At 62.9% G+C, this 16404-nt stretch overlaps 2 protein-coding genes across 9 annotated transcripts; both read left to right on the plus strand.

Moving 5' to 3' along the window:
- Positions 1–384: 384 nt before the first annotated feature.
- EEF1D (eukaryotic translation elongation factor 1 delta) lies at positions 385–11730 on the plus strand. 5 transcript variants are annotated; one of them, XM_046641780.1, is made up of 8 exons: positions 392–4126; positions 6073–6196; positions 6598–6696; positions 10435–10534; positions 10614–10714; positions 10879–11097; positions 11307–11501; positions 11632–11730. In XM_046641780.1, the coding sequence occupies exons 1-8, from the start codon at positions 3048–3050 to the stop codon at positions 11668–11670; spliced, it is 1956 nt and encodes a 651-aa protein (XP_046497736.1). In that variant the 5' UTR covers positions 392–3047; the 3' UTR covers positions 11671–11730. The 5 variants fall into 5 exon arrangements, with proteins under 5 accessions (XP_046497740.1, XP_046497736.1, XP_046497737.1 ...); XM_046641781.1 differs by having other exon boundaries at positions 6076–6196; XM_046641782.1 differs by having other exon boundaries at positions 2453–4126; positions 6625–6696.
- A 1232-nt stretch (positions 11731–12962) lies between these two features.
- On the plus strand, positions 12963–16338 carry NAPRT (nicotinate phosphoribosyltransferase). 4 transcript variants are annotated; one of them, XM_046641793.1, is made up of 13 exons: positions 12963–13226; positions 13385–13512; positions 13589–13749; positions 13899–14029; positions 14136–14251; positions 14515–14711; positions 14788–14928; positions 15199–15283; positions 15380–15460; positions 15578–15680; positions 15778–15932; positions 16029–16136; positions 16222–16338. In XM_046641793.1, exons 1-13 carry the CDS (start codon positions 13001–13003, stop codon positions 16282–16284), a joined length of 1695 nt encoding a protein of 564 aa, XP_046497749.1. In that variant the 5' UTR covers positions 12963–13000; the 3' UTR covers positions 16285–16338. The 4 variants fall into 4 exon arrangements, 3 of the variants coding, with proteins under 3 accessions (XP_046497749.1, XP_046497751.1, XP_046497750.1); XM_046641794.1 differs by having other exon boundaries at positions 12964–13226; positions 13589–13671; XR_006885564.1 differs by lacking the exon at positions 15778–15932.
- The last annotated feature ends 66 nt before the right edge of the window (positions 16339–16404 follow it).

Here is a 16404-nt window from a genome sequence, read left to right on the forward strand (position 1 = left end):
AGCAGATCTGGCGGCTGTGCCCAGCAGACCTTCCCAGAGTTGGGTACGCGTGTAGCTCCCTCAGCTTCTGGGCTGCCACCTTTTGTGGGTTTGAGGCGGGGCACCTACCACATCTGGCCTGTTTCTGCATCTGCAAACGGGTTGTCAGCCCTGTCCTTTTGTGCTCAATGGGAAGACTTTGTGCCCCTGAGAGTCTTTCCATGCAAGCCTACAGGGATGGTGGCGTCCTGCCCCAGCAGTGGTCCTGCTGAGGGAGAGGCCCTGTCCCAGCGTGGGCACCTGGGCTTGGTGGCTGCCGAGACCCCTAGAGTGGTCCTTGTCGTCTTGCACCTCGTCTAGCAGCCTGAATCCAGTGGCAGCTTGGGGGTTTGGCTGGGTGAGGATCCCCTCCACGGCTCCAGGTGGACGGTGGGGGTGGGAGGGGTGCTCAGATGGTGTCTGCCAGGAACTGCCCACTGCAAGGGATGATGGAGCAGTGCTGTCCTGAGCAGGTGGACTCGCCCCCCTGGGATTTTGGTGGTGGGTCTGTCTGGTGCTTGCCTTCTCTCTCCTGCACCAAACTCGCCTCCACGCAGCTTCTGAAAAGGCCCTCCAGCCTGCTTGGGCCCCCTGTCTGACTGCCTCTAACCTTGCTGCTTTCTCTTCATGCTGTCCTAGGAGATCAAAGCGAAAGTAAGTACCCATCTGCTGCATGCCCTCTGTGTCCCCTTCATCTGAGCCAGGGGCCCCCAACCCAGCTGTCGCTGCGCCTAGGAAGTCCCAACACCTGTGCGGCTTGAGAAGTGGCCCCTTCTCTGAGCAGAGCCTGGTCTGATGTCGGGAGCCGAGGACAGCGTTTAGGCCAGTAGGGTCTGGCAGGGCTTCAGTGCTGGGAGGGAGCGAGGCGTCAGCTTACTGGGTGGAGCCGAAGGGGCCAGCCCTGCCTGATCTGCACTGCTCTGTGAGGATCCACGGGGAGCTTGGCGCTGGAGAGGTTGGGGGCAGACAAGCCCTGCCTGGTAGGTCAGCAGTCCCTCAGGGACAATGGGTGATGTCACAATGCCCTGCCTCCTGGGCACACGCTCCTGCCTCCCATCACTGCCTCTGCCGCCAGCCTGGCCTTGGTAAGCGCTGCTGCTGGCCTGAGGGGGGAAGCGGGTGCAGGGGGGAGGCCTGGGGCCTCTGTCCGCAGCCCTGGCTCCTTGCTGGGATGTCACCAGACCTGTGGCACATGCCATTAGAGGCCCCTGATACGCCCCTTCAGAGTACGAGGGGAACCTTTGCGAAGTCCCAGGCGGGCACAAGACTCAAAACCGCAACACGGCCCTCAGGGTGACCGGAACCAGGTTTCGGTTCAGTGTGGGGGGGTTAGGAAAGGGACAGAGACCCTGCAGTGAGTGGTGAGCAGGGTCTGCCATCCAGGCTGAAAGGCAGCCCCCACTGAGACCTTGTCTCTTGGGGATGAGGGCCCAGCAGGTGGAGGCCCTGTGGGCCGGCGGATCCACCATCCCTTATGCTCCACCAAACGGCCCCGTAGAAGCAGAGGACTGCAGGAGTTTCCCGAGGGCAAGCTGCTCAGCCCCTGGCAGGTCAGCTCTGGCTGTTAGTCAGTCTGCCCCAGTGCTTCTGCTTTGGGGAACAGGGCAGTTCTGTGGCTGGGAAGGAATCCCTGTGCTGGGTCAAAGCCATCCCTCTAGAACAGGCCGCCCAAGTGTGAGCTTGGGGACCCCTAGGTGCGTACTAAGAGCAGACTGGCCCCCAGGGCTTTCTGGGCCTGAACCTTTCCTGGCCAGAGGCCACAGTGGCCCAGACCCCTCGGTGCTGGTTGAGTGGGGTGCTGGTTGAGTGGGTTGCTGCCTTAGCATTCTGGGCTGGCCAGCAGAGTGGGGGCCAGCCTTTCCATAGCACCACGTCTGGGAGCAGAGTAGGGAACCCCTGTACCAGGAGTAAGATTGGCATGTGGCATGGGACAAGGCTGTTGCCTCGTGTGGCGGATGGCGCATGCTAGCTTGCATGGGGGCAGCAGATGACCAAGGCCACTCTCAGCTAGAGGGAACACCACCTCCAGCGAGGAAGCTGCGGCTCCCAGGGCAGAGGCTTGTCCATGGGCCACAGCAGCCAGTGGGCTGCAGAGTCCCCTCGCCTGCCTTTCACAGAACTGGTGCTGAAACGAGGGGAGGGGTCCCACGTGGTCCCTTTAGTTTAGGTGCAGCCAAAGGCGTGAGCTGATTGCTTCCCAGTGAGGAGGCGGCTGCAGCTGACCAAGGAGCCTGGTTCCTACTTGCTGCCTGAGACACTGGGCTCCTTTCCTGTTAGACGGTCACCAGCACCCTCCCTGGTGTCTCCCCTGATGTGGCCTTGAGGGAGTGGGCACTCTACCTTCTGCTCTAGGCTGCCCACTCAGAGACTGTCCTTTGGCCCAGACCCTCAGCTGCTCCCCCTGGAGCGTGCACTGCTCTGCTATGGCAGTGTGGCCGTGGCGGGTGTAGGGGGCCGTCCTGAGACAGCCGGGTGCATTTGTGTATGAGAGAAGCACTAGGAGCGCCTCAGGGCAGGCGGTCTGACTTAGCAAAAACATGGGATGTCCAGGTGAAGTTTCAGAGGAACAGGGAGGAACTTTTCAGTATAGGTGTGTCTCAAATATGTCACGGGGCCTACTTATTGTAAAAATTATTTGCTGTTTATGTGGAAGTCAGATTACCTGTGTCCTGTATTTTACCTGGTGTCCCTCCTCGGAGGCTCTGTGGACAGAGAGGTTTGGAAACCGTGTTCCCGGGACGCCTGGAAGAGCCTAGGTGCATGTTGGATCGGCAGAGACAAGTTTTGCAGTTCAAAGAACACACATGTGCACATACACGTATATGTATGTGGCGTGTTCGCTGCTTTATTGAGCTCCCCATGGGTTTGACTGTGGGCCCTTGCATGCTACCTCGTGGCACCCCCACTGGGGAGCATCCCCAGACCCTGCCAGCCCTGCCGGTCAGGCTGAGGGGCTGCAGGGGTGCTGTCTGCGGGGCCCACTGTGTTGCAACTGCCTTCTTGTGCTTGCCTTTAACGCTGCGTGGAAGATGAGGAGCGGGAAGACCTCCTGTGCCCTGGAGACCGTCTGGGAGGACAAGCAGAAGTATGGGGAAGCCGAGCGGCGCTTCTACGAGCATGAGGCCACGCGAGCTGCCGCCGCTCAGGAGCTCGTGGCCGAGGCACCAGCCGTGAACGGGCCTGGTTGGGAGGACACTGAGGAGGCTGAGGAGGCCGACACCCCCGACAGCGGCAGCGGGGGTGACCCTGGGAAGAAGCCCCTACAGAAGAAGAGGAAGCGCTCCCCGAAGAGCGGGCTCGGCCAGGCGGACCCGGCTCTCGTGGGCCTCTCGGCCGACCACGTCTGGCTGGACAAACCACTTTTCGACCAGGCGGAGAGCTCCTACCGCCAGAGGCTGGCAGACATGGCCGCCCAGGCCTCCCAGCCGCCGGCCCTGGCCCCCCGAGGTCCCTGCACCCACGGAAGCCACGTGGCCTGCCACCACGTGACCTGGGGCGTCTGGGTCAACAAGTCTTCCTTCGACCAGGCCGAGCGGGCATTCGTGGAGTGGTCTCAGGCCCTGCTGCTGGCTGCAGAGGGGAGCGGCAGGCAGGGGGCTCCTGACACGGGCCAGCGCGAGGCCAGCCCTGACCAGGCCCTCGCCCACCGGCCCAGCCCACCGGCCAATGGCCAGCCCCCGCTGGGAAACCTGCAGGCACTGGTGCGGGAGGTGTGGCTGGAGAAGCCCCGGTACGACGCGGCCGAGAGGGGCTTCTACGAGGCCCTGTTTGACGGCCACCCCCCCGGGAAGGTGCGCCTGCAAGAGCGCACCAGCCAGGCTGAGGGCGCCAGGCGGGGCCGCAAAGACCGGCGGGGCCGCAACACCTTGGGGAGCAAGCGGGCCGGGCCACGGCGGGCCGACGGGGAGGCCCCCTCCTCTTTGCCCTACTGGTACTTCCTGCACAAGGACGCCGAGGCCCCCTGGCTCAACAAGCCTGCCTATGACAGCGCGGAGTGCCGCCACCATGCTGCAGAGGCCCTGCGCATGGCCTGGCGCCTCGAGGCCACATCACTCACTCACCGACCCAGTGCCCGGTCTGGCGCATCCATGTCCAGCCTGCGACCCAAGTAGGAGAAACATGCTGGGCGCTGCCCGGCCTGGGCCCTGAGTATTCCCCTCCCAGCCCATCAGGGCCTCCCCAGACTCCTGGACCTGGCTAAGCTGGATACAGGAGCGGGTTGGGCAGGGGTGGCTCTCGGTTCCTGGGGCTGTGTGGCCTTGAGGATCACAAAGTTCTGGGCTGTTGGGAGAGGGAAGGGGTCAGCACAGGGCTGAGTGTGCCCTGTACAGGGTTCCCCTCTTGGCCAGGTCACTGCCAGGGTCTCTTCTGGGTGTCACAGTCAGGGCAGGGGGAGCGTTGAAGCCTCCTGGCCTCTGAGTCCCACTGGGGCAAGACGTGGGATCCAGCAGGCCCTCGCCTGCTCCTCCTGTCTGTCTTCCCCTGCCTCCCAGCCGCCCAAAACCACATCTGAGGTAAGGTGGGTGTCTCGGGTACACCAGCACGTGGGCCTTGGAGCGGCCCAAGTCTGAAGGACAGCTGCTGGGCAAGGCCGACTTGCCTTCAGCCTGGGGACCCAGGGGCCTTGCCCCAGGTGGTTTCGTGCAGCACCAGCAGTCGTCTCTGGAGGCCAGGGGCGTGGAGAAGGGGAGGGTAGGGGCAGGTCAGTGACTGGCCACAGAAGAGGTCCCCCAGGCAGCTGGGCAGAGATAGCTGGACTCCAGGGAAGATGGGAGGCGCAGGAGCGGGCAGGGCGCCTGGGGTGCGGGCGGCCGTGCAGCAGGTAGGCTGGTGAGACTTGGAGAGGCCTCCCTGGGCCCCAGGGCAGCAGTGCCCACCTGGGCCCCTCGGCTCCTCGGCAGGGTTAGATTTGCTGGTTTGACAGGATCCAGGCCTTGATGTGAGGAGCATGGTGTGGGACCCCGTGACAGGGGAGTGTTCCCCATCAGGCAGGGTGGGAGGGAGCGTGGGGCTTGACACCCTGTTGACGGTGGCCTGGCTCCTCATTGTGGGGAGTGTGGGGGGTGGTGGAGAGTTTTGAGACCAACTCCCCTCTTGTCACCAAGGGGACTTTTGTCCACTGATGGCCTGGTGTCCTCGGCACAGGGGATTGGCAGGATGGGGTCTGTTTCTGTTGGATTTAGTGAGGAAGAGGGGCTCCCGCCGTCCGTGGTCAGCAGACTTTGTGACGGGCCGGGGAGCACAGAGTTTGGGCTCTGCGGGCACAGGGCTGTGGCGGCTCCCCCAGCTGAGTGGTGGGAAAGCAGCAGGCGCAGGTGGGTGTGGCCATGCACCAGCACAGCCATCTGCACACAGACCATGGCTGGGTTTGGCTCCCAGGCCACAGTTTGCCCACCCCTGGTCCAGAGCAGGATTTTTCAAACTGACTGGTCTTGAGACCCCAAGAACTTTGATTATATCTATTGATTTTTACCACGTTAGCAACTAACAGAAATGCTAAAGTACTTATTCACTGAAAAATAGCTTGTTACATGTTAATAATATATTTTTGTGAGAAATAGTTTTCCTGTAACAGGAGACTTCAGTGAGCAGAGCGGCCTTGTTTTCCGTTTTTGCAAATCTGTTCAGTGCCTGGCTCAGTCGGAGGCATCTGGGTTCCCACACCTGCTTCCACATTCAGTCTTGGTGGACGTCTGACAGGGATCCAGCCTCGCAGAGAGGTGTCATTGGAGAAGGGAGGGCCTTGGGGACCCCCAGAGGCTCCTGGCCACACTTGGATATCCGCTGGCCTCGGGGACAGGCCTGAGCACTGAGGGAAGCCCACTGCAGGGAGTGGTTCAGGGGGCTTACCGGCTCAGCCTGGTCTGTGCTGAGAACCCCTGTGCTCTGTCTTGGAACCTGGAGCCCTTGTCGTCCCCAGGACTGGGACAGCCCACCCTGCACCCTTGCCATCTGGGCTCTTGGCAGGGGCACACGTGCAGGCCCGGCCTGGGGCCTGTGGGGAGGTACCCCCTCCTCCAGCCCGGCAGTCTTAGCTTCTCCTCCCCCTCCCAGCAGGAAAATGGCCACAAACTTCCTAGTGCACGAGAAGATCTGGTTCGACAAGTTCAAATACGATGATGCAGAGAGGAAATTCTACGAGCAGATGAACGGGCCTGTGGCTGGCTCCTCGCGCCAGGTAGGGCCTACGCTTGGGGACGGTGAGTGGCTGTGCCAGCTCCAGGAGGGCAGGGGCACGTCGGTCTGAGTAGTGCTGCTTCAGGTGCTGGTGGTAGGGTCTTTGGAGGGGTTGCCCTGCTGGCTCCTGTGTTGCTGGGTCTGCTCTAGTCCCAGCAAGGGTCAGTGAACTCCCACCGTCTCCCAGGCAACCGGGGCCAGCGGGCACTCAGGTGTCCATCAGGACGGTGCAGGCCTCACCTCGGCCTATAGACCGGCTGCATCTCAGGCCCTGTTTTCACGGCCACCAGGCTCCGGCACCTTCCACTCCTCGCGGTCCTGCTGAGCTTTAATCTGTGTAGCACTTTCTTGCTCTCTCCACGTGAGGGTCCTTTTTTGGAAATTTTTTTAATGAAAGAAAAGACTTGGTTCTTTCTGCACTGTCTGCAGGAGAACGGCGCCAGCGTGATCCTCCGAGACATTGCGAGAGCCAGAGAAAACATCCAGAAATCCCTGGCCGGAGTGAGTACCCGCGGCCCGTGTACCCACGGGCTCGCGCTCGGCACAGCTGCCCTCACACCAGACAGCGTGTCTGCCTTTTCCCCGCAGTCCTGCTGACTGTTTTGGTCTTTGGCGCAAAGTTAGGGTGGGCTGTGCAGTGCTGTGTCCTGCCGCCACACGGACCTGGCCCCGACCACCACGAGAGACGCCCTTACTCCTGCCTCCTTGCTGTGCTTTCTCCCCTGCTTGCTGGTGGTCACCTGGGCTCCCTCCTGCCCTCGGCCTGGCCATGTGAGCGGTGCCAGCCCTGGGTTGATGCTGTCCTCCTGCAGGGCGCGCTCTGCGGGCACGTGCCTGGAGGCCTTTTCCTTCCTGCCTACTCCCTGCTCAGGAATGAAGGCAGGTGGGGGGCTGGCGTCTGCCACGCTTCCTCCCTTCTGCCTGAGGCCTTGCCCTCCCCAGAGAGATGGGTTCGCAGGGTGTGTGGAGCTCAAGTCGCAGAATTGGCACCATCTTGAATTTGAGGCCCAGAGAGGGGCCCTGTGGCTCCGCTCAGCCTCCAGGCCCCAGATGAGGTCAGGAAAGGAGCTCTGCCCACTGCCTGGCTGGGGAGGTGGGCCCCTAGCAGGTGGCAGACGTGCTGTACCACCTGTCTATCCAGAGGAGTCAAGACCTCCTCCTCCCTCTGGGACACACAGTAGCATCCCAGCCTTGAGGGCCAAGTGTCAGCAGAGCTGTGTTCCTTCTGGAGAGTCCAGAAGAGAATCCAATTCCTTGTCTCCTTCAGCTTGGAGAAGCTGCTCACATTCCTTGGCCTGTTGCTTCTAGCTGGCCATGTCCTGACCCTGAGGTCTGCTTCGGTCACCCTTCCTTCTCTCTCTCTTGCCTCTCTCTTACGTGGACCCACCTGGATAATGCAGGATAGTCTCCCAGTCTTCAGATCCTTCACTTCCTCATAACCTGCAAAGTCTCTTTGGCCACGTGAGGTCACCTTTGTACAGGCTTCAGGGACAAGTTTGTGGACATGTTTGGGAGCCTTCTGTCGGCCACAGCTGGTCCGGGTGTACTGGCTTCTGGGCCATAGGCCAGTGGCCCTGGGCGGGTGGACCCCAAGAAGTGATGCCTCTGCTGTCTGCCCAGCAGGCCCTGCTTTGTGCTTGGCCCCTACTTTCTCCTGCTCTGCCTTGTGCCCAGCAGCCCTACATGCCACCTGCCACCCGCTGCTTGCCTGACCAGGCTCAGGCCAGGCGGACACAAGATCGAGGTGGCACAAGGTCTTTGCACCTGGGCCAGGCCTGTTGGGCTCCAGCACCAAGAAGGCCGGGGCCACAGGGGTTCTGGGGCTGCAGGAACTCTTCCTCCTCTGGCCCTCAGGGGGCCCTGGCTGTGTTGGGTCAGCTTCTAGGTCCAGTCTTTGGGAAGAGTGTGCGGGCGTGCTGCTGGAGCTGGGGGGCTGGTCCGCTCAGGCTGCCATAACAGCACCGCACACCCGATGGCGTAAACAACAGAAATTGATTTTCTCACAGCCTGGAGGGTGAAAGTCCAAGATCAAGGCGTGGGCAGGGGTGGTTCCTTCTGACGCCTCCTTGGTGTGTAGACGGCCGTCTTCCTGTGTGTTTACATCGTCTTCCCTCCGTGTGTGTGTGTCCAAAGTTCCTCTTATAAGGACACCAGACGTTGGATTAGGACCCCCCTCATGACCGCATGGTAACTGGATTTCCACTGCGAAGACCCCATCCAAATATGCTCCCCTTCTGAGATGCCTCTGGTTAGGCTTCCACGTGAACTTCAGAGGAGCGTCGTCCAGCACACACGGGCCAGGGAAGGACACTGCGGGCCCAGCCCCAGGCTTGGATTGGGTGGGGTGGGGCTCAGCAGACACTGGGACTTGAGAGCCCGAGGTTCCTGGACACTGCGTGGTGCCAGGTGCGGGGGTGGAGGTGGCAGTTCAAAACCTTGGTGTGTGGCACTGCCCCCTGGGGCTACAAGGTGGCCACCTGCAGCAACTCAAGGGCTGTGAGTGGACTGAGTGGCCTGGGCCTGACAGCCCTTGACTGAGTGGCCTGGGCCTGTCTCATTGAGGCTGGGGTTCGGGGCCCTGGGCCCCCTGGCTTCCTCCTTCCCCGCCTGGGTCAGAGTCCGAGTGGCAGGTGCTGGGGTGGCTGGGGCAGCCCCAGGGCATAAACCTCATGGAGAGGCCTGGTGGCATGTGTGGCCAGGTGGTGCTGACCTGATGGCCGCTTGCACCCTAGGATGTCCCCACCACTTTCTCTTGGCCTCGAGGCAGATGAGGCCTTGCCCAGAACCTGCACCCTTAGGACCTGTCATCAGGCAGTCCCCGCTCCATGTTGTCACCAGGCTGAGGCCAACATGCCAGGCAGCAGGCACAGCAGGCCAAAGGCTTGCAGCACCAGCCTCCGCCCCACCTGCCGCCAGGACCTGGCTCGTTTGCTTGGCTGGCACCGAGCCCCCAGGAAGCAGGCTGTGAGGAAACCTGCTAAGTTGAGAGCCGGGTCCTGGCCTGCAGGCTGGTGCAGTGGTAGATGGGTGGTCGGGGCTTCATAGGGAACAGAAGCTCCTGGATTTCATCCTTGTGCGATGGAAGCTATTGGGAGATCTTAGTGGGAATGGCTTTGGGAGCTGACTGCTGTGAGGAATGGGCTGGAGGGGAGGTCACCTGCCCACTGGTGGTGGCAGCTAAGACTTGGGAGAGGATGAGGCCAGCACAGCTTTTCAGTGCGTGCTGCCACTTAGTGACCATAGGAGGAGGCTGGGGCAACGAGCCGGGGGTGGACGCCTGAGTTGAGCTGAAAGGAGGGGAGTGGTGGGAATGGAGCCCACCCTGGTCCCAGCTCTTTCACAGCCACATGGCAGCTGACCACCCTTGGCCGGCTCTGCTCCGAGCAAGGGAGTGGGAGCTGCTGTGTCAAAGGGGACGGTGTCAGCCGTGCACTGCCCATCAGTCCAGAGGCAGGAAGCTGCGCGCCCATCAGGCTGTCTTCTCTGGGGACCTTTAGCTTCTCCGTGGTCTGGGGTTGTGCAGAGCAGGCGAGGCGGCTATGCAGCTTGCCCAGTGGCTGCTTGGCGGGCCCACAGTCATTATTGTGATTGGACACGAGAGGGCAGTAGCTGCCCTCGGGAAAGCCAGGTGCATCCTGTCCTCAGAGTCATTCCACTGGGATGTGGCTGTGCCAGATGATACCCACATATGCGTGCAAGCCCTTGGGACGTAACGGACTGAGCTGTGGCCCCTGGGGGGGGGGGCGCTTGGGCAGCACTGCTTGGGTCAGACAACAGGGGCTGTCGTTGAGGGAGGAACCAGAGGGAAGCCGGCGGGCAGGCTTGTTGAGCCCGATGGCGTGTGCATGACCTGCGGGAGGCGAGGCACTGCTGCTCTGGCGGCGCAGGGTGGCTGCCTCTGCGCAGGTGTGCTCCTTCAGCTGCTCTCCCCTCCTGCTCCCAGCCCCCCTGGGGTCCCCGGCCAGGCTGCCCCTGGGCCCGTGAGTCCCCTGCTTCCTCCCACCAGCCAGACAGTGGCAGCTGTCGCTCAGCTCTGCTCTGCACTGCCTCCTGTCTTCTGCTTCCCACTTGGCTGTGACTGTCACCACATCTCCCCTCTCAGGACTTCTCCCCCTTGCCTAGCCAGAGCCCAGCAGGTAGACCCAGCAGGGCTGACAGGAGCCACTACCTGGTGGATATGAATAGGGGGATCCTAGGAGCAGGCTGTGGTACTGAGCCCTCCCTTCCCCTGCCTTACAGAGCTCTGGCCCTGGGGCCTCCAGCGGGCCTGGTGGAGACCACAGTGAGCTCGTCGTCCGGATTGCCAGCCTGGAAGTGGAGAACCAGAGTCTGAGAGGCGGTGAGGCCCTGGGCCAGATAGGTGGGGGGACCCCACCCTGGCCCCTGCCATCTGACCGGCATTCCCTTTGCTCCCACAGTGGTGCAGGATCTGCAGCAGGCCATCTCCAAGCTGGAGGCCCGGCTGAGTGCTCTGGAGAAGAGCTCACCTGCTCACCGGGCTACAGCCCCGCAGACCCAGGTGAGTATCCTCCCCAGACACAGGGACCCCACACCTGGCACTGCAGAGGAGCAGGAGGCCAAGGAGGGCCTCCACCCCATCTACAGGCTGGCCCAGGCGGCAGTGAGGGGCTAGAAGCCTGGGGCCCTGTCTGGGTGGGCCTCAGCCTCCCTCCCCCATGGCAGCACGTGTCTCCCATGCGCCAAGTGGAGCCCCCCACCAGGAAGGCCGCCACCGCCACAGAGGATGACGAGGACGATGACATCGACCTGTTTGGCAGCGATGAGGAGGAAGACAAGGAGGCCGCTAAGCTGCGGGAGGAGAGGCTGCGGCAGTACGCTGAGAAGAAAGCCAAGAAGCCCGTGCTGGTCGCCAAGTCCTCCATCCTTCTGGATGTCAAGCCCGTAAGTGGCTGTCCTCCAGCCCTCCCCCTGCCCTGGGGTTCTGGTGGGATCTAAGCTGAGTTTAGAATCTTGGGCTAAGGAGAGAAATGAGGGGGCCAGGCAGGTGTGAGCTGACAGTTCTCAGTGCCTTTTGAGAATTGCTAGGCAGGAGGGGGCTCCCGGTGTCTGTAGGCTCCTGACCCCAGCCTCTCCTCCCTCTTATTCCCCAGTGGGATGACGAGACGGACATGGCCCAGCTGGAGGCCTGCGTGCGCTCCATCCAGCTGGATGGGCTGACCTGGGGCGGCTCCAAGTTGGTACCTGTGGGCTATGGCATCCGCAAGCTGCAGATCCAGTGTGTGGTGGAGGACGACAAGGTGGGGACTGACCTGCTGGAAGAAGAGATCACCAGATTCGAAGAGCACGTGAGTGGGCAGGCCCACCTTGGGGGGGGGGGGCTCCCCAAGTGAACTCCTGGCTGGACAGGTGACAGGTGTGGGTGGACTTTTGTGAAACTGGGCCCCACATGACCACCAGGCTCCCTCCTCTCCTCAGGTGCAGAGTGTCGACATTGCTGCTTTCAACAAGATCTAAGACCTGGCCGTGGGCCTGAGCGTGTGAGGCCCTGCAGCCATTAAAGACTGAGATTCTGGCTTTCTGGCTCTTGTCCTGTTTTGGGCCCCCCGGGTGGGCTCATTCAGTGAGCAGTACTCTCCTAGCCTCCAGGCCTCAGACTTGACCTGCATTTCATTAGTGCCCCTGGGGTCCCGTCTATCCTGTTCCTACACAGCAGTCCCAGGGGCCACCACCATTCTCCCCTCTCCTGGCCCCTCCACAGCCTTCCAGTGGCTCTGCCTGCCCCTCCTGTCTTCATTTACCCTCAATTGCAAGTACCATGTCCAGTTCAAGCTGTGAAGCCAGGAACAGAGCATGTGCTGGCTCCTTCACTGTAGGGGCTGCTGGTTCCCTTTGAGGCACAGGAGGCATTCCTGGTCCTCCCACCTCCTCTCAGCTCCATTCCCTGCTCAGCCAAAGTGCCAGTCTGCAACTGTCCAGGGAAGTGAGGTCCCAGCAGCCGTCCTGGCCCTGCTGCTGTGACTACAGTCACATGTCCCACCTGGTCTGACCTGTTTGAAATCCTGCCAGGCTTCCCATCATCTCTAGAAAAAAGATTGAGCCTTTTTTCTTAGCTCCTCGGCCCTGCTGTCCCAGCCTTGGCCCTCTGGCTTCAGTTCTCAGGGGGCACTCACCACTCCGCCCCAGTGCACTGCCTGCATCTGCTCTGTGGTCTGCCCTCACCCACCAGAGGTTGGGCCCTGGACAGAGCCCATGACAAACTGCCCTGTGGAGTTGTGGCTGCTGCCCTGTCCCCCTAACGACTTCTGGGCAGTACTTTGTCGCTAGTGGTTTCTTTCCTGTCCTGTTGGCCAGCATGGCTGATGACTGGTGTGGGTCGGTGCCTGGGACCCAGAAGCATTCTTGGTGCCAGCTGGGGGTCGGCACATGGCACTGCACTCATTGCTGAATGACACAGTGTGGGCCCCACCTAGGTGCCGGCAGAATCTAATCACCTCTACCTGCCGCCAGGTTGGGCTGGTTTCCAGGTGGGGCGGGGTTAATAAAGCCTGGCTGGATGTGAATTACCCCTGCCCTCTCCTACCCTCCCCCCGCTGACTGTAGAGAGCGGCCGGCCGGGGGAACTAGGGGGCTGGGATGACCAGCGGCAGCAGACACATCCCCAACTGAGTCCGGTCCAGGCGCTGGGCCGCCTCTGGTGTCCGGAGGCCGGCAGGCCCGCCCCGCCCCCCAGTTGCCAGGAAAGGCGGTGACTCCCGGGTTGTCCCGGCTTCACTGCGCGTCAGCGGGCGCGGCCCGGCCACTGGGCAGCGGGCATCACGTGGGCCGGGCCGGGGCGGCCTAGCAGATGGCGGCGGAGCAGGAGGCAGAGGGGCGCGCGGCGGCGCGGCCGCTGCTCTCCGACCTCTACCAGGTCACCATGGCGCTGGGCTACTGGCGCGCGGGCCGGGCGCGGGACCCCGCCGACTTCGAGCTCTTCTTCCGCCGCTGCCCGTTCGGCGGCGCCTTCGCCCTGGCCGCGGGGCTGCGCGACTGCGTGCGCTTCCTGCGCACCTTCCGCCTGCGGGACGGAGGTACCCCCGGCCTGAAGAGCCCCCCACCCCGACCCCGACGAGAGCCCCCCGCGGCCCGGATAAGACTCGCCCCGACGAGCCCCCTTCCCTTCCCACGCCCCGACGAGTCCCCCACGGCCTCGGGCTAGCCCCACCCCACAAGGGCCTCTCGCCCCCAGACGTCCAGTTCCTGGCCTCGGTGCTGCCCCCAGACACGGAGCCCGCGTTCTTTGAGCACCTTCTGGCCCTCGACTGCTCTGAGGTGACGCTGCGGGCCCTGCCCGAGGGCTCCCTCGCCTTCCCCGGCGTGAGTGCAGGGTGAGGGGGGCGCAGGGGGGCGCCCAGTGGGGCGCGCGGTGCCGAGCTGATGGCCCTTCCTGCAGGTGCCACTGCTGCAGGTGTCCGGGCCGCTCCTGGTGGTGCAGCTGCTAGAGACGCCGCTCCTCTGCCTGGTCAGCTACGCCAGGTGGGATCCGGGCCTGCCTGGGGAAGACTGGGCTCCCTGGGGAGGAGCATGGACTTCTGGAGAGTGGGGCCCTTCAGGGTGAGGGCGAGCTCCAGGGGTGGGGCACAGGGCCCCCTGCCCTGGAGAGGGTCATCCCACTCCCGCTGTGGAGAGTCTCAAAGAGGGGCCGGGCTCCGGGTGGCTTTGGGACCCTAACCCCGGGTCCCCTGCCCCCTTGCTGTCCACAGCCTCATTGCCACCAACGCAGCACGGCTTCGCCTGATCGCGGGACCAGAGAAGCGGCTGCTGGAGTTCGGGCTGCGGCGAGCTCAGGGCCCGGATGGGGGTTTGACGGCCTCCACCTACAGCTACCTGGGTGGTGAGGGCCAGGGGAAGGAGGGCTGGGACAGGAGGAGGCCTGGCCCTGGGAGCCCCTCTGCTCTACCGCCTGAAGTCCCCCAACCCTGCCTGATGCCCTGGCCCAGGCTTTGATGCCAGCAGCAACATGCTCGCAGGACAGCTTCGGGGTGTGCCGGTGGCCGGGACCATGGCGCATTCCTTCATCACTTCCTTTTCAGGCACTGAGGTGCCCCCTGACCCGGTCAGTACTCCTCTCCCCTGCTGCACTTCAGAGGGCAGACTTCAAAGATCAGCCTTTGCCCAGGGAGCATGAGCCAGTCCCTGCTCTGCACACAGGCACATGCCATGCCTGGCCCGCCCAAGCCACCCTGGGCAGGTAGCCCCAGTGCTGCTGGGAAGCTGGCAGGCAGGGGGCATTACCCCTGCTCAGACCCTCAACTAGGGGTGAACCAGGCCCCACCCTGCACTCTGGGCCCCCCATGCTTCACCAATCCCTCTCCATAGATGTTGGCTCCGGCTGCTGACCAGGGCCCCAGGGTGGACCTGGCCGCCTGCGTGGAGGCATGGCTTGAGCGTGTGTGTGCCCACCTGGGGCTGGGGGCGCAGGAGCCGCACCGGGGGGAGCGGGCGGCCTTTGTGGCCTATGCCCTGGCCTTTCCCCGGGCCTTCAATGGCCTACTGGACACCTACAGTGTGCAGAGGTGAGGCCAAGGCATCCCCCAGGGTGGGCTCAGCAGAGCAGCTGCAGTCCCCTGACCCCCTTGTCCCTGCCCGCAGGAGTGGTCTTCCCAATTTCCTGGCAGTTGCCCTGGCGCTGGGGCAGCTGGGTTACCGGGCAGTGGGCGTGAGGCTGGACAGCGGTGACCTGCTTCAGCAGGCCCAGGAAATCCGCAGGCTCTTCCGGACCATTTCGGCCCAGTGAGTCCCCCTGAGAGGGCTATGCCTGCTGAGAGACCCCTTCCAGGGCAGAGGGAGGGAGGGACTGTGGCTCTTGTGTAGTGATGAACTCTGATCTGGTTACTTCCTCAGTGGCGGGGAAGCCAGAGGTGGGCTCACCCAAGGGGTCATAAGCAAAAAACCAAAGCTGGTGTGGCTGAGGGCAGATCCTGAGGTGGGGAGGATGGCATGAGTGGGGAGGGAGGGAGACTGAGCAGCTCGGGAACACCTGAGGGTCTGCTCCCATTACAGGTTCCAAGTACCCTGGCTAGAGTCGGTCCCCATTGCTGTCAGCAACGACATTGATGAGGAGGAGCTGGCCCGGCTGGCCCAGGAGGTGGGGCAAGGCAGGGCAGGCCAGAGGGTGGCTAGGAGAGCCCTGGGCCTGCAGGTGCTGGCCGAGCTCAGTGCTACCTCCTCTGCCCTCCTTCAGGGCAGCGAGGTGAACGTCATCGGTATTGGCACCAGTGTGGTCACATGTCCCCGCCAGCCTTCCCTGGGCTGCGTCTACAAGGTGGAGACAGAGTCTGGGGCCCAGTGGGGGTGGGCTAGGGGATCATGGGTCAGCGGGGTGGGGGGGGGCGGGGGCGGGGGCAGAGAGTCCAGCTGTCCCTTCACCCTGTCCCTGCAGCTGGTGTCTGTGGGAGGCCAGCCACGAATGAAGCTGACCGAGGACCCTGAGAAGCAGACACTGCCTGGAAGCAAGGCGGCCTTCCGGCTCCTGGGCCCCGATGGTGAGGCCCCTCCCAGCCCTCAGTGGTCTCCCTCAAGGTCCCAGGTTCCCTGCATTAATTTTGGCACCCGCCCCACCACACACACACACACATACAGGGTCTCTGCTGTTGGACGTGCTGCAGCTGGCAGAGGAGCCACCACCCCAGGCTGGCCAGGAGCTAAGGGTCTGGCCTCGAGGGGCTCAGGAGTCCTGTACTGTGAGGCCAGCCCACGTGGAGCCACTGCTGCGACTCTGGGTCCAGCAGGGACAGGTGACTGCCCCCACCAACCCCTGTAGTTTGCACCTTCAACTGAAATAGAGTCCTGACCCCTGACCTTGAACCAACCCCTTCCTTCCTCTTTCCCAGCTGTGTGAGCCCCTCCCATCCTTAGCCGAGTCTAGAGCCTTCGCCCAGCTGTCCCTGAGCCGCCTCAGTCCTGCACACAGGCGGCTGGAGCAGCCTGCGCTGTACCAGGTGGGTGGGGGCCCACGTCATCAACCCCCACTGTGTGCTCCATGCCCCCACGGCCACCCATCATCCTCTCCTCTCCTCTGTGCAGGTCGCGCTGTCTGAGAAGCTGCAGGCCTTGGTGGACAGACTGAGTGCCCGAGGTCCCCTGTGAGAAACCTGTGGTGGGGGCTGCCTGAAATTAACATGAGTCACTCACTGTTCCCGACAGCTTGTCACGTGTTGTTTCTTCACGCAACCCACCACTCACTTGACACCCAGGGCCTTCCGGGGT

The sequence above is a fragment of the Equus quagga genome, chromosome 16, assembly GCF_021613505.1.
Source record: "Equus quagga isolate Etosha38 chromosome 16, UCLA_HA_Equagga_1.0, whole genome shotgun sequence".
Classification (NCBI taxonomy): domain Eukaryota; kingdom Metazoa; phylum Chordata; class Mammalia; order Perissodactyla; family Equidae; genus Equus; species Equus quagga.